The following is a 16856-nucleotide window of genomic DNA, read 5'->3' on the forward strand; positions in this document are numbered from 1 at the left end:
GCTTTCCATGTGGCTCCATGGGCTTGAACCAATTTATCAAACATTTGCTGAAAATTTATAATGCTGTGAGGCTAAAGAAATACTATCACGAAATATTTCCCCCAAGCACTATGATGAATCCAACAGCACTGGATTCCAAATTAAATTGTTAAAACTGTGACACTGGTGTGGGGTCCAGAAGCTGCATTTTAAAGAATTATATTACTTTAATTTTTTTTGTTGTTGTTGCTGCCAATGGACCATTTATTTATTTATTTATTTGTATTTATGTGGTGCTGAGGATCAAACCCAGTGCTTCACACATGCTAGGCAAGTGCTCTGCCACTGAGCCACAACCCCACCCCAGAAGCTGCAGTTTTTAAAGGAAATAAGAATGGATGTGGACCCGAGCATCTCCAGCAGCCAGGCTTTGGTCCCCTGTCAGTAGCAGCGTGTGGGTCAGGAGCAGCCGTGCACATGGCTCTGGTTTGTGCTTCGGCAGCGTCCTTTCATGTCTCCCTTGATGTCCACACGCAGACTTGGGTTGACCCACCTGCCCTGACTGTGGCTGAGCCTCAGCCTGCCACAGCACCAAACTCTTGCTCACCGACCACCTGGTCCACCATTTATGTGTCGGTGCACCTGAGCATGTGTTACTTACCACCCCGAATGCGGCACCCACTCCAGCAGTAAAGCGGCCGCTCCTCCTGGCTTGCCTTGCCTGCCCTGCTCTGCAGAGCCTCTGTGTCTACTGAGCAGCAAGGAGCTTTACCCAGCATTCTCAGTTCAAACATAAATGTTTTTTAGGTTGTTGTACCCTTTGATTGATTTCCAGAGCACCAAATGTTTTGTTTTTTGTTTATGGGGATTTTTTTGTTTTTGTTTTGTTTCTGGATAAGTCTCATCCAGCTTTTCCCTTGGTTTGGGTAGAAGAATTGCTGGAAATGTTCCCCTCAGAGTGTATTCTTTTTCTAGCGAAGTCATTTCCCCAGTTACACTTACTGTATTAGTCAGGGTCAGAGAAGCAGAACTAAGAGAATCTGTGGGGGGATGCAGACACGGACAGAATAGACGGTTTTTTGTTTGTTTGTTTTAGGTATTTTGTTTCTATTTATAGGTAGACACAATATTTTATTTTTGTGTGGTGCTGAGGATTGAACCCAGTGCCTCATGCATGATAGGCAAGTGCTCTACCTCTGCACCACATCCCCAGCCCAGAAGAGATGGATTTTAAGGAATCGGCTGATGCTGTCATGGGGCTGGCAGGTCTGCAATCCGCAGGGCAGTCTGACAGGTATAGCAGTCTGGAAGCTCCGGCAGTGGTTCTGTGCTGTTTTGGGATTTTCTACTTTTTTGGAAAAATTTGTCTCTTAAAGCCTTTAACAGTTAAGGCCCTCCTGTGTTGTGGAGAGTGACCTACTTGACTCAGAATCTGTCAATTTAAATGTTAGTCACATCTGAAAATTCTTCCAACAACATTTGTGTTGGTGTTTGACCAAACAGATGCTCACCATGGCCTGGCCAGGTTGACACGTGGAACTAACATCATGCTGTCCTCTGAAGATGCAGGTCCTTGTCTTAGTGCGAGTGTGGTCTGATTGCTGTCTGCTTCTCAGGGTGGACCCTTGCTCCCACTGGACCTGCAGTTCCAGCTGTTTACATATTTGACCACGAGGCACCTGCAGCTTTGGAGTGCCCTGCGTCCAAACCTCCCCTCTTCCTCCAGGGCTCAGTCACAGGCCTGTGTGCCAGCAAGCATGTGAACACTAGCTCTCCTTAAGGGGTTGTGTCCTGTCAAGCCCTCGGGCTCTGCCTGCAGTTCCTGAGCCTGCACAGCCTTTTCAGTTGGCCTATGTGCCCCTTTTCCTATTGCTGCCTTATCCCTCTGTGCATTTCTTTCTTTCTTTTTTTTTAGAGAGAGAGAGAGAGAGAATTATTTATTTTTAGTTTTTGGCGGACACAACATCTTTGTTTGTATGTGGTGCTGAGGATCGAACCCGGGCCGCACGCATGCCAGGCGAGCGCGCTACCGCTTGAGCCACATCCCCAGCCCCCTCTGTGCATTTCTTTGAGTGCTGATCACATTTTATTGTCACTGTTTGCGTATCTGTTTGAAGACTTTGTCTTCTGAGAGCAAAGCTCCTACACTGCCCTCCTTCTCACGGTCTGTCCTGGTCAGACGTGAACTTCTGGTTTGCAATGCCTGAATGAACACTGAATCTCTGCTGAGGATTTGGAAGCTACATTCATACTTCTTTTGTAGTAGTTTCTCATCATACTGGAATGTGGAGATGGTGATTATTTGGGGATGAAACAAACCTGAGTGCAAGTGGTCAGCCTTGGGTCAGATGCCAGGCATGCTTGGGTGTCTTCAATACTTGCTTGACTCCTTGGTGCAGACGCTTTTATTTTTTCTCCCATCCGATGCCTGCTATGTAGGCGTTCTGAAGCAGAATTTACTGCTGGCATGTCAGACCTGTTCCATTAAGAAAAGCTGTTTCTGATAATTTATTTATTCACGCATGTTGTTTTGAGGATCAAAAAAGGGCCTCATGCATGCTGGGCAAGTGCTGGACCACTGAGTGAAGCCCAGCGAGGAGTTCCTGCTCACTTTTGTCTTTACTGTGTTCTGAGAATGCCAGGGCTGCTTCGGCTTCTTCACACGTAGAACTCAGTGGTTGGTAGCTGGAGACTGTTTGTAAACAATCAAATAATGTGATGATAAATAAACTTTTTCCTTGTCTTACCAGATATTAATCATCTTTCTGAAGTACAATCTCCATGGCCTGAACTTTTTTTGAAAATCATTTTGAGCAAAGTATTTGTTTAATAACAAGATAACCACATCAAGATGGTTGGAAAACTGAAGCAGAATTTACTATTGGCGTGCCTGGTGATCAGTTCTGTGACAGTATTTTACTTGGGCCAGCATGCCATGGAATGCCACCACCGAATAGAGGAACGTAGCCAGCCAGCCAAATTGGAGAGCACAAAAGCCACCGTGCGAACCAGCCTGGACTCTAAAGCCAATAAAACCTTTGCCTATCACAAAGATATGCCTTTGATATTCATTGGCGGTGTGCCTCGGAGTGGGACCACACTCATGAGGGCCATGCTGGACGCACACCCTGACATTCGCTGTGGAGAGGAGACCAGGGTCATTCCTCGGATCCTGGCCCTGAAGCAGATGTGGTCGCGGTCCAGTAAAGAGAAGATCCGCTTGGATGAGGCTGGTGTCACTGATGAAGTGCTGGACTCTGCCATGCAAGCCTTCTTACTAGAAATCATCGTGAAGCATGGGGAGCCAGCCCCGTACTTATGTAACAAAGATCCCTTTGCCCTGAAATCCTTAACTTACCTTGCCAGATTGTTCCCCAATGCCAAATTTCTCCTGATGGTTCGAGATGGCCGGGCATCAGTGCATTCAATGATTTCTCGGAAAGTTACTATAGCTGGGTTTGACCTGAACAGCTACAGGGACTGTTTGGCCAAGTGGAATCGTGCCATAGAGACGATGTACAACCAGTGCATGGAGGTCGGTTACAAAAAGTGCATGTTGGTCCACTACGAGCAGCTCGTCCTCCATCCTGAGCGGTGGATGAGGACCCTGTTGAAGTTTCTCCACGTCCCATGGAACTACTCAGTGCTGCACCATGAGGAGATGATCGGGAAGGCCGGGGGAGTGTCGCTGTCAAAGTGAGTCCAGGGCACACTCTTCCTTCTCACCCCGTGTCCCCCTGATGAGTTTGTGGGTGTGTGTGCGTGGGTGTGTGTGCACGGATGTGGGAGTGTGCGTGTTTGTGGGTGTGTGTGCGCGTGGGTGTGTGTGTGTGCATATGTGCGTGTGTTTGTAGGAGGGTTGTACACAGATGTGTGTGCATGTGTGCATGTTTGTGGGTGTGTGCGTGCGTGGATGTGGGTGTGAGCATGTGTGGGGGGTGTGTGAGCATGTGAGTGTGTGCACATATGGGTGTGAGTGTGCGTGGGTGTGTGTGCGTGTGAGAGTATGTGCACATGTGGGTATGGGTTGCACATGTGTGTGTGTGTGTGTGTGTGGGTACATGTGTGGGCATGGATGTAGTTTTTTTATACATAAAGTTTAGACCTTTCTGGAACAGGGGTAGCTTGGATGCGGAGTTTTCTTTTCATTAGTTCTGTCAGCTTATTAGATACCCTTCTGTCCATGTAATCTCTGTGCGCTTATAATATCATGGTCCTTTGTGTCTGTGTGCTGGATGCCAACCAGCTAACAGGCAAAGAAGGGCCTTTCCACTGACCTCAGCCTCAGAGTCCGGGTTCAGTGTTACTGGCTTGTGACTTCTGACTTCTAGGTGTGCTTGTAAGTGGCAGTTTGGCTTCTGGGTAGAGTTAGGGTAATACAGGGAATGCACCTACTGTGTCAGCAAGCACTTAGGGAATGTCAAGCATTTTAAAATTTTAGTTATAGCAATAATGAAGGTACTACGACCTTTTACGGATAAGACAAGGTCATGGAAAGGTTAAGGGGACATGCTCATATTGAGATGCAAAGCTGTCATTCAGAATGTGCCAGATCCACTGAGTTCTGCTGTTTTCTAGCACCTTGCCACAGGCAGCGCCCCTTCAGGCGTCGATCCCCTTCTGGCTGTTTCCAGGAGGCGAGAGCCGCCATGGTTGGAAAGCTTCATCCACACAGAGGTCCTTAGTAGCCAGCGCTTAGAACAGTGACTAAGCCTCTTGCTGAGTCTTGCACTCTGCCTCCTTTCCATGAAGGGGTGGCTGCAGTGGACCAGTTGGTGTGTGGCCTGAGCAGTAACTGTGTGCGGAGAATGAGGAGATGACAGTGGAAAGCACTGTTAAATTCAGGTGGTGCCTCCTTATTGAAGAGAATTTGTGTAAAATTTTATTTTTTATTTTTTGGTCTTTTTTAATTTATCAAAGTAATGTATATCTCTGTAAAAAAGAGAAAGCAGTGTGCAGTGTGAGCCGCTCCTTCCGCTGAGCGTGTCTCCTCACTTTCCCACGACTGTGACTTGTCTAGTAAGCACTGCCTTTCCATGCAGACCGTCTCCGAGGAATGTCTGCCTGCCGGCGCCTCGCTCTCAGTTACTGGTGGTTTACACATTATCAGCCATTACCATCACTGCAACTCTAGATCATTTGTATTGATTGAAAGAAAATTACAGTCCTAGTCACTGTCACTGCACTTTATTGTTCTTTCCAGATAATAATCTGTAGTTGATTTTTAATGACCTGTATTCCTAGATAAGTACAGCTGGGGTTCTGCCTCTGGATTCAGCCAATCATGCATCAAAAGTATTTGCAAGAAATTGCACTGAAGATGTACATACTCCCCTCGTCATCATTCCTACACATGCAGCATGACAGCTGTCTATACAGCATTGGCCCTGTTGTAGGTCTCAAAAGTGATCTAGAGGTGATGTTAGCTATAAGGGAGGGTGTGAGCAGGTTGTGTGCAGATGCTGCTCCATTTGTGTGAGGCTCTTGAGCATCTACACAGTTTGCATCTGCAGGGTTCTGGAGTCCGTCCCCTGCTGATACCAAGGGCTGTGGTGTGCCCTGGCCGGGAGACTCTGGTGCTAGTTCTGCTTGTCAGTGCAAAGAAGCTGACAACATCTCCAGACTCTCCTAGTGGGGACTGAAGAGATATGTGAAGTTAAATCCTGGGGATAGGAAGAGAGAGACCGTTCTGCATGTGTACCTGCTGTGCTCCATCCATAGAACCTTTAAGTCAGTGAATTTCATCAGGGAACAAGCCTTGGCATCTAGTCTGTTGTTTGGAGACCCAGCCGAGCTCTGGGCTTTGTCACAGAACCTTGGCCACGTTGCAGGTGTCTGTGTGAGATGCTCAGTGTTCGGCTGGGTGAGCGCTTAGTTCATGTGCACGCCTATACTCACCACCCACACCAAGGAATAGGGAACCCCAGCAGCATCCAGGAGGCTGTGCCTGCTCCTTCCTGTCAGTGCTCCTCCACCCAGAGCTGCCCCTGTGCCACCCCAGTCTCCACAGGTTGTCTTGCTTGTTTTTAAACTTTATTTACATGCAGTTGTGCATATTTTTTGTGGTTGGCTTCTCTTATTCAGTGTTGTGTTTGAAATTCATTCATGCAGTTGTAAATAGCAGTGGTTGCTCCATTGTTATTCCTGTGAAGTGTGCCACAGTTGATCCGTTCTTCCATGGACAGACACTTTGAGTTGTTTCTGGTTTGGGGCCATTGTGGATAAAGTTGCCAAGAACATACTTGTACGTTAGTTTTGTGGAACATGAGCATTCTTTTTGAGTGTATTTCTTTCTTTTTGAGTATATACCAATGAGAATTATTGGATCATACTTATGTGCTTGTAGACACATACGCACACTTGCACGTGCGCATGTGCGCGCGCGCACACACACACATGCTATAAAATATATACTTCCTTAAGATTTTCTAAACTGTATTATTTGTTGGTGTTTATACTGTAATTGTCTCTCATCTTTGCCAGCACTTGAACCTTTTAATTTTAAACTTTCTGATAGGGTACATGTGTTTTTTGTAAATTTAAAAACAAAATTTAAAAATGGCATATGAACCTCTTTTTGAAATAATCTTACCCAGAATTCCAATATAAAGCACAAGAGCAAACCTTTAGTTGAGTCTAAATTATCACATACTTCCTCTTTTAAGACTGAGTCCCTATTCTCGAAAAACCACAAATTCAGGGATAGGGCAGAAGCAGTTATTTCTTTAGGACCAAGTTGTAAATATTTGGTGTTCATTGTTATGTCGATTTATACCTCAGAGTCAGTCATCCTGTGTGCCTATTCCTGTGTACAAACATTGCTTTCTTTTGGAAAAATTGTTTAAAATCAGTTTCTTTTTTTTTAAATTTATTTTTTAGCTTTAGGTGGGCACGATATCTTTATTTTATTTTTATATGGTGCTGAGGATTGAACCCAGTGCCTCACGCATGCCAGATGAGCACGCTACCCCCTGAGCCACATCCCCAGTCCCTAAAATCAGTTTCTTAATACTTGTTATAATGTTATGTAGTATGACGGTACTTAAAAATATTTGGGAAGCCTGAAGGTTTGCAGATGTCACCAGGTAGCCCAGGAACCTAGGTCCTGGCTGTTGAAGACATTGATGTGGAACAAGCTCACAGCTCTGCCTGCCTTCGCTTGTCAACTGTGAAGGTTAGCCTTGCCTCTGCTGGGGCTGGCGTGGAGATGCCCCACTGTTTCCAGTCAGGGTGGTGCCTCTTCCTTCTCTGGTCAGTTCCAGTCTCAGAGACAGAGGAGGTGGGGATGAAGCCCAGTGGTGAAGCACTTGCCTGTCACGTGAAGCCTGGCTTGGGTCCCAGCACTGGGGGGGGGCGGGGGGGGGGCACTTGACCACTGAGCCTCATCCCCAGCCCTATTTTGTATTTTATTTAGAGACGGGGGTCTCACTGAGTTGCTTAGCACCTTGATTTTACTGAGGCTGGCTCCTGCCTCAGCCTCCCGAGCCGCTGAGATTATAGGCGTGTGCCACTGTGCACAGTTTACAGGTCTATCTTTTTTTTTTTTTTTTTTAGTTGTAGATGGTCACAATAACTTTATTTTCTTAATGTGCTTCACACATGCTAGGCAAGCACTTTACCACTGAGCTACAACCCAGCCCTGAGTCTTTTTTTTTTTTTTTTTAATTTTTTTACTTGTTCTCTTTAGTTATACATGACAGTAAAATGTATTTTGGCATATCATGTAAACATGGAGCATAACTTCCCATACTTGTGGTTGTATAGGATGTGGAGTTACACTGGTTGTATATTCATATATGAACATAGAAAAGTTATGTCCAATTCATTCTACTATCTTTCCCATTCTCATTCCTGCCCCCGCCCCCAATCTGGGGAAACTCCATTCCCCCTAACCCCCATTGAGAGTAATCATCTGCATATCAGAGAGAACATTCAGCCTTTGGTTTTTGGGGACTGGCTTTTTTCAATTACCATGATAGTCTCTAGATCTATCCATTTACCAGCAAACACCATAATTCCATTCTTCTTTATGGCTGAGTAATATCGAATTGTATGTATATATCACATTTTCTTTATTCGTACATCTGTTGAAGAGCACCTAGGTTTGTTCCATAGCTTAGCTATTGTGAATTGAGCTGCTATGGACATTGATGTCCACTATAGTATGCTGATTTTTAAGTCCTTTGGGTATATACCAAGGAGTGGGATAACTGGGTCAAATGTTGGTTCCATTCCAAGTTTTTTGAGAAATCTCCATACTGCTTTGCAGAGTGGTTGCACCAACTTGCATTCCCATCAGCAATGTATGAATGTACCTTTCCCCCACATCTTTGCCAACATTTGTTGTTATTTGTATTATTGATAATTGCCATTCTGACTGGAGTGAGAGATGAAATCTCAGTTTAGTTTTAATTTGCATTTCTCTAATTGCTAGAGATGTTGAATATTTTTTCATCCATCTGTTGACTATTTCTTCTTATGTGAAGTGCCTTTTCAGTTCCTTTACCCATTTATTGATTGGGTGGTTGTTGTTATTATTATTATTATTATTTTGGTGTTAAGTTTTTTGAGTTCTTGAGGAATAGGTGGCAAAGATTTTCTCCCATTCTGTAGGCTCTCTCTTCACGTTCTTGATTGTTTCTTTTGCTGTAAAGCTTTTTAATTTGATACCACCCCATTTATTGATTCTTGATTTTACTTTTTGTGCTTTTAAGAGTCTTGTTGAAGAAGTTGGTTCCTAAGTTAACAGGATGGAGAGCGGGGCCTACTTTTTCATGTCTGTTTTGGTGCCAGTACTGTGCTGTTTTTATTACTATAGCTTTATAGTATACTTTAAGGTCTGGTATTGTGAGGCCTCCTGCTTCACTTTTCTCACTGAGGATTGCTTTGGCTATTCTGGGCCTCTTATTTTTCCAAATGATTTTCATGGCTGCTTTTTCTATTTTTTTTTTTTTTTTTTTTTTAAAGTAAAGTGGGCGATTGGGACAAGGAGGGCAAGGGTGGGGTGGTGGATGTTTGGGGTTTTTATTTATTTATTTATTTTTAGAGAGAGAATTTTTTAATATTTATTTTTTAGTTTTCGGCGGACACAACATCTTTGTTTGTATGTGGTGCTGAGGATCGAACCCGGGCCGCACGCATGCCAGGCGAGCGCGCTACCGCTTGAGCCACATCCCCAGCCCTCTATTTTTTTTAATATTTATTTTTTGGTTGGACATGATGTCTTTATTTATTTATTTTTATATGGTGCTGAGGATAGAACCCAGGGCCTCCCATGTGCTAGGCAAGTGCTCAACCCGTAAGCCACAACCCCATCCCTGCTTTTTCTATTTCTATGAAGAACGAAATTGGAAACCTCAGTAAGAATTGCATTAAATCTGTATAGCACTTTTGGTTGTATGGCCATTTTGACAATGTTAATTCTGCCTATTCAAGAACATGTGAGGTCTTTGCATCTTTGAGGTCTTCTTCAATTTCTTTCTTTAGAGTTCTGTAGTTTTCATTGTAGAAGCCTTTCCACCTGTCTTGTTAGATTGATTCTCAAATATTTTATTTGGCTGTTGTGAATGGGATAGTTTTCCTAATATCTCTTTCCATTGTTTCCTCACTGATATATAGGAATGCATTTGACTTATGGGTGTTAATTTTATATCCTACTGCTTTGTTGAATTCATTTATGCAGGAAATAGAAGTAAGTTTTGGTCTATTGACAGTGCCCTCTTCTTATGCCTTGTGGTTAATTGTTTCCATCAGGAAACTCAGGAAGTTCCTGGAGTATGGAAGTGTTTCTGCTGTTCAGCTCATTATGGTAGTAGAAAATGACCTGGGATAAATAGGTCAAAGGGCAAAACTAGAAAAGAAGAACAATACAATAGAACAAGTATAGGAATCACAGCTACAGTTCAGAGAAGAGTGGCTGTCTGCTCTTGGAGCAGAAAAGGATACAGCAAAATTTAAGCCAAATAAGTTTAGACTGAAAAGATAGAGCAGTGGTAAGAACAAGAGACGGATCAAGGACAGGATAACTGACACCCTATTGCTTCTAGGATGAAAGGCAGAGAAAAAACTAGGAATCCAGCCTGGAGCAAAGAAAGCCTGCCCTTGCCTAGCATCTCCGAGATCGGGCCAGGCGACTCTGTCTTGTGCTGTCCTGTACAGCCCTGTGTAGCAGCACCCCTGGTTTGGCTTCCACTGAACAGGTGCTAGTAGCTCACACTGCCTTGCCCCAATCACACAGCCCAATGTGCCCCTGGGGGCCAAAACACTGCCCTAGGCCCAATTGAGAGGAGTTACCTAAAGGAAGGAGAGTTCAATAGATGAAAGAAGAGCATCTGGCTTCGACTTGGGGAATGTTGCGCTCCTTCATTGACCGGGCTCAGGTGCTGTAGCTCCTTCCTGACTTCCAGGATGTGTTTCCCTTAGTCAAAAAGCTGTGCTGGAGATGTTACTCCTGGCGGCTGCCTGTGTCTAACTCTGGTCTGCCATGTTCCAAAGGAAGAAGTGAGTTGGGGACTTCTGTGCCTCGGTCCAGACCTACCTGAGGAACAGCTGCGCCTAGCTGTGCCTGATAGTGCTCTGCAGGGGAGCCACCCAAGCACAGTCCCACTGGGGCCCAGAATGCGGCACTCGTTTCTCATAGGTTAAAATGAATTTTAAAATATTGGTACAAACTAAGCCAAACAATTCTAATTGGGAGATTACAGTATGGCCAGATTAATGAAGATGAGAAATGATGTGGTGTTTTGAGGAAAAAGAGGAGAGTTCATTTCCAGGCAGGAAGCAGAGGGAAATAAGACTTAAATTGATGGAGTCCAGCTTTGGGGGGCCTTAACCTCTGTGCTAAAGATCTTGAATTTTTTCCCATAGATCATTTGCTTTCAAACTTCTGTTTTCAGCAGGTCAAATGAAATATCATAAGGAATCTTGGTATAAAAAGTATTTAAAACAAAGTAGCTCTGGTTGATGCAAAATTTAATTTTGCTTGGATTTAACAATATTTAATTTTGCTTGGATTTAATAGCAAAGCTTCAATTTTATTTTCAAAAGAAAAATAGATTATAATGTTTTATAAAATTTATAAAATGATAAAAATTAAAGACCTTGGGACTATAGTGGTTTCTAAAAAGCAATCTTAATAGGCACAAGAATATGAGGGTATATCTTAGTTATTCAAACTGCAATTTGCCAAGTAACATAAACTGAGTATGCACAGTGGGGGATTGACTTCCCAGTTTTGGAGGCTGGGAAGTCTAAGATCAGGCACTGGCTGTTGAGTGTCTAGGGAGGGCCTGCTTTCTGCTTCATAGATGGTACCTTCTTGTGCCCTCACCGATGGCAAAATTCACAGAGAACTTTCAAACTTTGGTTCTTTGGGATTGGCTTATTTTGCTTAGCATAATAGTCTCCAGATTCATCCATTTTTCAGCAAATGCCATAAAGTCATTCTTTTTATGGCTAAGTAATATTCCATTGTGTATATATGCCACACTTTCTTTTTAAAAAAATTTTTTTGTAGATGGACATAATACCTTTATTTATGTGTTTATTTTTACAAGGTGCTGAGGAACGAACCCAGTACCTCACTCATGCTAGGCAAGTGCTCTACCACTGAGCCACAACCCCAGCCCCACAACTTTCTATCCATTCATCTGTTAAAAGGCACCTTGGTTGGTGCCATAGCTTAGCTATTTTGAATTGATCTGCCATAGACATTGATGTGGCTGTGTCAGTGTAATATGCTGATTTTAAGTCCTTTGGGTATAAACCCACTGGTTGAATGATTCAGTCAAATGGTGGTTCCATTCCAAGTTTTCTGAGGAATCTCTATACTGTTTTCCAGAGTGACTGCACCAGTTTGCAGAATCAAGTAACAATGAGTGTTGGCAAGGACGTGGGGAAAAGCGGATACTTATACATTGCTGGTGGGGCTGCAGATCGGTGCAGCCACTCTGGGCTTTGTTTTATAGAGCAGGATTGGGTTTACAGCAAAATTCAGCAGAAAGTAAGTTCCTGCCTCAGACCTGCAGAGCCTACCCTGATATCAAAACTCAGACCAGACAGGTGCACTTCTTAAAATCAGTGAGCCTGTGATGTACCGCCATCATCCCTGAAGTTCGTAGTTTACCTTAGGGTTCACGTGTGGTATTGTGCATTCCGTGGGTGTTGTCAGGTGTGTGCGGACATGTATCCACAATTGCAGAGAGTTTTAACTAGCTAAAACCCCTGTGTGCTCACCAGATTGCCCTCTCCCCTCTGTGCTCATCTGCTCACCCTCTCCCCTCTGTGCTTATCTGCTCACCCTCTCCCCCCTGTGCTCACCTGTTCACCCTCTTCGCTCCGTGCTCACCTGCTCACCCTCTCCCCTCCGTGCTCCCCTGCTCACCCTCTCCCCTCCGTGCTCACCTGATCACCCTCTCCCCTCCGTGCTCCCCTGCTCACCCTCTCCCCTCCGTGCTCACCTGCTCACCCTCTCCCCTCCGTGCTCCCCTGCTCACCCTCTCCCCTCCGTGCTCCCCTGCTCACCCTCTCCCCTCCGTGCTCCCCTGCTCACCCTCTCCCCTCCGTGCTCCCCTGCTCACCCTCTCCCCTCCGTGCTCCCCTGCTCACCCTCTCCCCACTGTGCTCCCCTGCTCACCCTCTCCCCTCCGTGCTCCCCTGCTCACCCTCTCCCCACTGTGCTCACCTGCTCACCCTCTCCCCACTGTGCTCACCTGCTCACCCTCTCCCCATATGCTCACCTGCTCACCCTCTCCTCCTGATCTCTGGTGACCACTGTTTTTATTATAGCCGTAGGTTTTCCAGAGCGTTGTAGAGTCAGACTCTCATGGTGTGTAGCATTTTAGCTTGGCCTTTTCACTTAGTAATATGCACTTAAGATTCCTCTTTGTCTTTTCATGGCCTGGTGGGTTTTTTTTCTTTGGGGGCATTGTATGATATTCCATCTCTTTATGCATTTCAATTTTATTTATCCATTCCTCCACTGAAGGACATCTTGGATGCTTCTGAAATTTGGCAGTTATGAATAAATTGTTAAATATCCATTCAGGGTGTATGTGTGTCAATTCCAAGGAAGACAACTGGCGGATCCTGTGGTAAGGGTATGTTTAGTAAGTAGCTGCCTCGCCATCTCCAGGAGCAGCTGTATTGTGTGTTTCCCACTCACTGTGGTAAAGCCTTTGCCCCCAGGTCCTGGTCAGCATTTGGTCTTGTTGGTGTTTGGATTTTGGCTATTTTTATAGGTGTGTGGTGGTTTCTCCTTGTTTTAATTTACATTTCCCTGATGACGTGTGATATAGAGTAGCTCTTCATGGGCTTGTCACCGTCTGTATGTTGTGCATCCATGTCCTCCAGGGATATTGGTCTGTGGTTTTCTTTTCCTGACATGCCCTTATCTGTTTGGTTGGTTGGTTGGTTGGTTAAGTTGCAGATGGACACAACACCTTTGTTTTTTATTTTTCTGTGGCGTTGAGGATCCAACAGTGCCTCGCACATTCTAGCAAGCACTCCGCCACTGAGCCCCAGCCCGGGACCTCTTGTCTGGTTTTGGTATCAGAGTGACTGCCTTCACAGACGGAACTGTTCCATGGGATAGTTTGAGGAGGAGTGGCATTAGTCCTCCTTAGAGGTCCAGGGATCTCCCTGGGCATCCGTCTGCCGTGGGTTTTTCTTTGCTGGAGCTTTTTATTCCTGCTTCAGTTTCACTGCCTGTTACTGGCCTGTGTAGGGCTTCTGTGTCCTTTTGGTTTGATTTTGGTAGGTCATATATGTCTAGAAATTTGTTCATTTCTTCTAGATTTTCCAATTTATTGGAATGTAAATTTTCAAAACAGGCACTAATGATCTCTGGATACCAGTAATGTTTGTGATTATTTTCCTTCTCTCTCTCTCTCTCTATATATATATATATTTATTTATTTATTTTAGGTGTAGATGGACACAACACAATGCCTTTATTTTTATGAGGATCCAACCCGGGTCCCGACCGTGCAAGGCGAGTGCTCTACTGCTGAGCCACAATCTCAGCCCTTATTTTCCTTCTTTTGCATCTCTAATTTTATTAATTTGGTCTTATCTCTCTTTCTTTTGGCTTATCAGTCATGTTTATCTTTTCAAAGAACCAAATCTATTTCATTGATCCTTGTCTTGTTTTTTATTCTCAATTTCATTGATTTTTGGCTCTGATATTAATTATTCCAAAACCCTCCTTTTGCTGGCTTTGGAATTGGTTCATTTTTCTCCAGGGCCTTGAGAGGCATCTTGTCTGTTTGGGATCTTTCTAGCTTTTCTGTGCAGGAATCACCGCTGTGACTCCTCCTCCAATGGCCTTCGAAGTGTCCCAGAGTGTCTGGTGTGCCGGCTCACTAGTCTCATAAGAATTTTTCACTTTCTCCAATTTCTTCTATTACCCAATCATAATTCAAAGGTGTGTTGTTCAGTCTCCAAGTGTTTCTGTAATTTTTCTTGCTATTGATTTATAATTTCATCCCACTATGATCTGATAGGATGCAAGGAATTGTGTTCTAAGGCCTGAAAGGCCTTGTGGTTTTCTCCTGAAAGCCAGAGCTGATGTACTGGGGAGAGGAGAGTCTGCAGTCCTGTGAGGGGGCTCAGCCTCCTGGTGAGCCGGGCCTCTAGGCTGTGAGGAGGCTCAGCCTCCTGGTGAGCTGGGTGCTCCACAGACAGCTCTCCAGCACCTCCCCCTTCAGGGACAGATGCTGCTGGACTTGAGGCGCTCCCATCCCCTAACTTGGTGAGGCTCTGATAAAGCTGCAGTTGGTAGGCAGCCTTCTTCTTTCAGGTTGCTTGTTGATTTGTGGTGTGGGCTGGACCCCAGGCCTCCTGCCTGCTGGACATGTACTCTGCCGCTGAGCCATGCTGGTGGCTTCTGAGGGCAGGCCTTGGCAGGAGCAGAGTGTTCTTCAGGGTGTTTCTAAGTGTCATGTTCCCTGTCCTACCAGAAGCACGTGGTTGCATCTGGTCATCAGGGAGGACCAGTAACTTCCACCAGGGCAGGCTCTCCTTTTCCTCAGGCATTGTCCTTAGCGGGTGATGGCCAGTATGACATTTCTCTGTGGAGGAAGCACAAGTCAGGAGGTCTTGGAAGACCCGTGATCTTTGTTAAATGGGGTAAAGGGAAAAGGAGTGAGGCGCCAGTTCAGGGCTCAGGGAAGGTCTCTGCAGAGAGGGCATCTGCGTGGGTTCAAGGCTCTTCTGGTGGTGGCAGGATTCAGGAGTGGATCGAGTCTGTGCACGGGGGAAGGCAGGCTCCCCCTGCCCTCTTCTCCCCGTCCCAAAGCTGGGCCTTCTGTCTCTCAGCTGTGGTCCCTCTCCTGCCCCACATGCCCAGGTTTCTGCCCCCGCCTCTGGCCTACTTGTGCTGCTCCCCAGCGCACAGCCCTGGTGTAGGCAGGAGAAGACCCCAGCGTCTTTGCTCTAAGCAGTTGCCTGCGTCAGGACCATCCCAGGCACATGTTAAAACTGCAGCCTCCGTGTGTCTGTGCTGAGGACCCTGCAGTGGCCCCCTGGGCTGAGTACACATAGTGACCGTGGGGAGGCCGTCAGCCAGGTGCCATGGCCCACACCTGCCATCCCAGCAACTCAGGAGGCTAAAGCAGGAGGATGACAAGTTCCAGGCCGGACTGGGCGACTTAACAAGGACCTGCTCAAAATAAAAAATGAAAAGAGCCAGACATGGTGGCGCACACCTGTCATCCCAGTGGCTCAGGAGACTGAGGCAGGAGGATGGAGGGTACAAAGCCAGCCTCAGCAACTCAGTGAGATGCTGAACAACTCGGGGAGACGCTTTCTCTAAATAAAATATAACAAGGGCTGGGGATTTAGCTCAGTGGCAGAGTGCCCTGGGTTTACCTCACAGTACCTTTCCCCACCAAAAAAAAAAAAAAAATATTTTGGGCTTAAACCCTTTAGTGGCCATTTGCCTTAACTTTTGTAACTGATCTAACATTTCCATGATTAATAGGCAAATTTCTCAGAATGTATCACTTAGCTTAGCAGATCTTTAGCCTCCACCCACCCTAAAGCGAAGAGTGACCTCTGGGCCTAGGGAGATTTCCCACTCTGTTGTAACCTGCCTGCCTGCCTTATGTGCCCACGAGTGTACTTGGCAAATATGACGATTTGTGACTGTCTTTTGTTCTGTGACTATAAAAGTTTATGTAAACTCTTCCACAGTGGAACATTTTTTTCAGGGCAAGTTGAATGGTCACTTATTTTTGACTTACAATATAATATTTTCTAATTTATTTTTAAAAATGCAGCCTTTGGGGCTGGGGTTGTAGCTCAGCAGTAGAATACTTGCCTAGCATGTGCAAAGCCCTGGGTTCGAGCCTCAGCACCACAAAATAAATAAATAAATGGTCCATTAGCAGCTTAAATTTTTTTAAAAAAGTAATATAATTTTTTAAAATGCAGTTTCTGGACCCCACACCAGTCACAGTTATTAACAATTTAATCTGGAATCCAGTGCTGTTGGGTTCATCACAGTGCTTGGGGAAAATATTTCGTCACAGTATTTCTTTAGCCTCACAGAATTATAAATTTTCAGCAAATGTTTGATTAATTGGTTTCCTGGGGAGCTGGGAGAGAGGGATTTTCAAGTGGTTTAAAAAGTTTTGCAATTTGGGAGTGCCATCAATAAAAATGATGCAGGAAAGAACTGGCAAAAACTGTTCGAAATCACTTTTTCAGAACTGCAGAAGTCTTGAAGCAATTAACCAAGTGAATGCTGAGTCTCAGTGAGAGCAGTGAGTACGGAGGCACTGTTGCTTCCCCAGCCCCTTACCTGTGGCCATGGGAGCAGACAGTACTGCACTGCTGATGCTGCAGGGAGAAGGCAGACCTGATTCTCAGAGAACTCC

At 45.2% G+C, this 16856-nt stretch overlaps 1 protein-coding gene across 5 annotated transcripts in view; it reads left to right on the forward strand.

The window, feature by feature from the left end:
• Tpst1 (tyrosylprotein sulfotransferase 1) overlaps positions 1-16856 on the forward strand; it is a 94959-nt gene that overhangs the window by 27248 nt on the left and 50855 nt on the right. For all 5 annotated transcript variants that reach the window (XM_071605396.1, XM_071605394.1, XM_071605397.1 and 2 more), the window contains one exon: positions 2730-3675. In XM_071605396.1, the coding sequence (XP_071461497.1) occupies positions 2831-3675 (845 nt within the window). In that variant the 5' untranslated portion in view covers positions 2730-2830. The remainder of the gene's footprint in view (positions 1-2729; positions 3676-16856) is intronic.

Source organism: Marmota flaviventris, chromosome 19 (genome assembly GCF_047511675.1).
Source record: "Marmota flaviventris isolate mMarFla1 chromosome 19, mMarFla1.hap1, whole genome shotgun sequence".
NCBI classification, from domain to species: Eukaryota; Metazoa; Chordata; class Mammalia; order Rodentia; family Sciuridae; genus Marmota; species Marmota flaviventris.